Here is a 4,783-nt window from a genome sequence, read left to right on the forward strand (position 1 = left end):
TCTTCAGCATTTCCTTCACCACTGACGATAGCCCTTTCTCCCCTCTATTGACCCGCAACCGTGTCGAGCTCTTTAGCACCAGCTCAGGTGAAGGAAAATAGAGGAGGGCTTTGGCAGTAGAACAAAACAGAGGGAAAAGAACAAAACAAGAAAAAAAGAACAAAATAGAGGAGAAAAAAAGGGCGGCGCACAAGTGAGCAAGAAAAGCTGAGGGGGAAGCCTGAGAAAGGGCGGCTAGGTTTTAGAGGAGAAAAAGAGAAACAGAAGAGCAGAGAAGCAGCTAGGGTTCTTGGAAGGGAGGCCTTGAGCGTGAAAAGAAAAAAAACAGAGTGAAGGAAGAGTGGCGGCTGACGGGAAGATCAGGAGAGAAAGACGCGGCAACGGACAGAGGAGGAAGAACCAGGTCACCACCAGTCCGCGTCCGCTCTGCTGCTGTCTGCTATCGCCAACACCGCGCACAACCTCCTGGGCTGCTGCCGTTCTCTGTAACACTAGATGAAGGCTCTCGGACGAAATCAGACCTAGTCATCTTCCAATTCCAACTCACCGTCTTCGGCTTCGTCATAATCGCCGTCGCCACCGCTCAAGTAAGAGCACTATAAGTCGCCCCTTTTTCTTTGAATTTCAGTTCCTTCCCAAGTCCTCTAAGCATGTCTGCCATGGCTTCGTTTATTGCAATTGCCCCGTTGATTGTTCAAATTTTAGCATGCGCATGTTATATCATGATTGAATTTGAAATCCCTTGTACTTCTGATGATTTTGGGGCCAACCGTGGCTTCATTTGAGCAAAGAATTGCTGGAATTTTTCATGTTCGTTTACTGTTTGTTGAAATGCCTAAGTGGTCTAACAGCAGGCCGTAACAGGGCATTCGTTCAATGCTCATTGCTGCATTTTATCTTTCCCTATCCCTGTCTCAAGTTTTGGTTGATGAACTTGTAAATCTGATTAGCATATCAGGACTGCCTCTGAATTTCATAGCTTTCTTTCTAATAACTACACATTGTGAGATTTTTTTTTCCCCGAAGGGTATGACATGCTCTGCCCTACAAAATGGGAGAAAGTATCACAAGTACTGCTGCATGCATATCTGCAGCCTTTGATGTGAACTATTACTTCTAGAAACAGGATTAGGACATGCCCAAATCCTGAAACTCTACCAATTTTTAGCAATTCATTTGCACACTGTAGTTCTTGAGTTTACATGCTTGATTCTAGAATATAGCATCAACAGCACAGGTGAGCCATAATGAAGAGATGAGATTCTTTGATAGGCACTATTAAAGGGAACAACTTTGTCTCTTTTTACAAAAGAATTGTTGCTTCATGGAAGAGCGGTTCATTGTATTAGTTAAACATATACCATTTTTTTCAGTCATGTCCCAAGCATTTGACTTCTGAATTTTAACCTGCCATTTGTTGGACAATATGATGAAAGTATCACCTCTGCTTTGTAGCATAAAAACCAGGTGGTGAATGAGGAGCTATGGAACGAGGCGAAAACTTATGGTGACATCCAACTGATGCCATTTGTTGACTACTATAGCCTTATCACATGGAAGACTTTAGCTATATGCGTATTTGGGGTAATGTCCTGTCTCTTTAAAGCTCATGGAAAGTTTCGAGTGCCTCTTTGACTTAAATCTTTTGAACAGACACAGGTTGTTTCAGCAAAATTTGTCATGAAGACAGACGATGATGCATTTGTTCGGGTGGATGAAATTTTGGCCTCCTTGAATAGGATTAATGTGAGCCGTGGTTTGCTTTATGGGCTCATTAATTCTGATTCACATCCTCATCGAAGTCCTGATAGCAAGTGGTACATTAGTCCTGAAGTAAGTTTGTCCTGAATGCATCTCATTCTGTGGTTAGTTTATTGTTAGGGCCTAATCCTTTTATCACTGAAAATCTATATCTGAGATTAGATATGCACATAATACTTTCTCATTCTGAAGTGAACATGTTCTTGTTAATAGAGATTAAGGAGTTTTGATGTGCACATAATATCCAATGTAAACTAGAAAGTTCTCTTAGAACTCTTGAACGTGGTTCAGTTGTACTCCACCACATTGGAGCTTTCTTGAAACAAAAAATATGGCGGATTGGGCTAAATGAATATATGCATTTGCTTAGTTGATCCTTTCTTTTGGTGGCGTTTTTGGTGTTTTGTGTGTTTTGGGGGGGGGGGGCAATGTAGATTTACATAGTAAAGCAAAGCCTATACTAGATACAAGTAGATCAGCAAAAACACTTCTGGGACAGGTCCCATTCCAGAGCTAATTTCCAAGGTTACTGTGTTAGTGGAATCTTCCACCAAGCTACTACCACATGTTGTATCTCATCCACAATTAATGGACCTCATAATACTGACAGCTGAAGTTGCCTAAGCTCTGAAGAAAATCTTTCAATAAATAATAAACTTTGCACCCCTAAATCAATTGTCATTCCATTTTTTAAGTGATCCACCCTAAAAAAAAAGTTGGTTTTTTAGCTTCCTGTTTCATCTGTGATCAAGAATAGTTAAAAGTTTGAGGTTCGGACATGCTCTTCATGAAAATGCATAATAATAATCACAACAATGTTGTTTGATTTATACTTTGGGTAACTTTCGAGATTTTATAGTTGTACAAAGTTTAATAGTGCCTTTATCAAGCTACGCTTTTATTCTTGGTCCACAAGAAAGATTCAATAGAGAAATAGATTAGTTGTATACTTTCGTAGTACGCAATTAACTGTCAATGGTTTGTTCTTGCTTACTATTCAATATATATAATTTCACTCTATTTTTGTGTTAAGCAATTTACTTAGATTGCTATAATTTCAAATTAGAGTGACATTAGTTTTTATAATATGGTGCCTATCTAGAAGTGTAGTTCCAGTTTTAACACCAGTGCTCATTGCTTCAATTTTGGTAACGTGTAGGTTCTAACACGATTCCCAAGAAGAAGAAGCCAGTCATTGCTGTGAAGATGGTTTTTGAATTGAAGACTACAAGGCCTATCGTGCTCATGTTTTGTTCTAGATGGGAATCGTGCTCATATTTTTGTATAGAACTTTACTACTCTCTATTATGGATGGGAAATCACTAGTATTGTAACTGAATGGCTTATTTTGGATGGTGCATGGTTTATGACTCATTTGAGGCAACATTTATATATATATATATATATATATATATATATATATATGTATTTGGGTTGATCTTCTATTGGAAATGAATGTTGGTTTTCTTTTCGTATGTTGGCTTTTTTTTTCTCCTTGGTACTCAATGAACATTTTGTGATTGTTGGCAGCTATGTTGCGTAATTAACATTAGCTTATTGCTTTTTACAAAAAATAAATGACAATAAAAAAGTTGTCACTGCCAACAAGTTTTACTAGTGACACTAGAAAGTCGTCACTTTTTATGGATGGAAAACAATGACAACAAAAGTCGTCACTGAACGGAAGCATAATGTGATAATTCCAAGGGTTGACTATGACAAGAATTTAGCCAGCTTAGTGACAATAAAAGTCGTCACACAATGTACAACAATGAGTGACGACAAGAGTCATCACAAAAGCGAAATCGTTTGTGACGACTTTCAAAAGTCGTCACATGGACCCCCTTTTGTGACATAGAACTAGTGACAGCTCTGTGACAGCAGTAAAAGTCGTCACTGACTTTTTTTGTGACGACTTCTGAATTTTTAGTGACGACTTTCGCCTGTCACAGAAACGCAATTTTCTTGTAGTGGATATTCCATCGATCCGATTCACATAATGTGGATATCCACATTAGCAGATCTAGATACGAATTACAAATGGTTGATATTATTTTTGTGGAGCGGATGAGCCTTTTGAGTCACAGATCGGATGTATGATCCAAGTTGTGATAAGTTGGATGTCAAGGACGGAGACATGGGATTGGGGTGTGGCAGCTGCTCCAGAACTTTTGAAAATCTATTTTTATGCATGGTTATTTATAATAAGTTAATAAAATCTCCCTATTGTGCTACCCTAATATAATTAATAGTATTCTTTTATGCTCCTTCCTTACTGAACTTTTACATAGCATACTAATTTCTAATATTCTAAATAAGGTAATATATCAATTGAAATACCAACCTCTAGTCTCATTGCTAAACTAAATTATGATATCCCTTAAATAGATGCAAAATATAAAAAAGAAAATACAATCAACATAAGAAAAATCAAAATATTATTGTAATTAATTGTAACGAACACCAACTCACAAAATATTATTATGACAAATACAAAAAGTCAGAGCATCACATTTTCAATTTTAACTATCAATCTCCAAACTCAGATTTTAATTTGTTAATTTTTATATTCTTTAGAAATTCCTCAATTATATTTTTGATCTCTAGTAATTCTTTGTTTAAGCAATCATTCTTAACCATTGATTATTTTTCCTAACATCTAACTTTAATGCAATATGGTATATGTGATTTTTTAATGTTATTTTACTGTAATATCCAGTCATAAGTTTCTATATACTTGTCTTGAATAGTAAAGTAAGTTTGTGGAAAAGAATTTACAAATTTGGATTCATTGTGAGGAACTACTCATGAAAGGAGATATTTTTAGATTGATAAGTAGGAATTTTGTCACATATTGATCAATTTGAGTGAGGAAAACAATAATAAATATATAGATAAGAATTCGAGACCTAGTAGCTGGCTTAATATTTTGGGTCACAACTAAGTTTCTATCTTATATATTGATTCTCTTTAGTGAATACTCTCAGATTTTTCTCCCCAACACGTTGGTATTCTGAAGTCG

The 4,783-nt window shown here is 36.5% G+C and overlaps 1 protein-coding gene across 1 annotated transcript; it reads left to right on the forward strand.

Annotated features, from left to right (window-relative positions):
• LOC113736431 (beta-1,3-galactosyltransferase GALT1-like) lies at nt 1–3,236 on the forward strand. The gene is made up of 4 exons (XM_072084717.1): nt 1–587; nt 1,456–1,584; nt 1,654–1,833; nt 2,921–3,236. Exons 2-4 carry the CDS (start codon nt 1,522–1,524, stop codon nt 2,963–2,965), a joined length of 288 nt encoding a protein of 95 aa, XP_071940818.1. The 5' UTR covers nt 1–587; nt 1,456–1,521; the 3' UTR covers nt 2,966–3,236.
• The last annotated feature ends 1,547 nt before the right edge of the window (nt 3,237–4,783 follow it).

The sequence above is a fragment of the Coffea arabica genome, chromosome 3e (genome assembly GCF_036785885.1).
Source record: "Coffea arabica cultivar ET-39 chromosome 3e, Coffea Arabica ET-39 HiFi, whole genome shotgun sequence".
Lineage (NCBI taxonomy): Eukaryota > Viridiplantae > Streptophyta > Magnoliopsida > Gentianales > Rubiaceae > Coffea > Coffea arabica.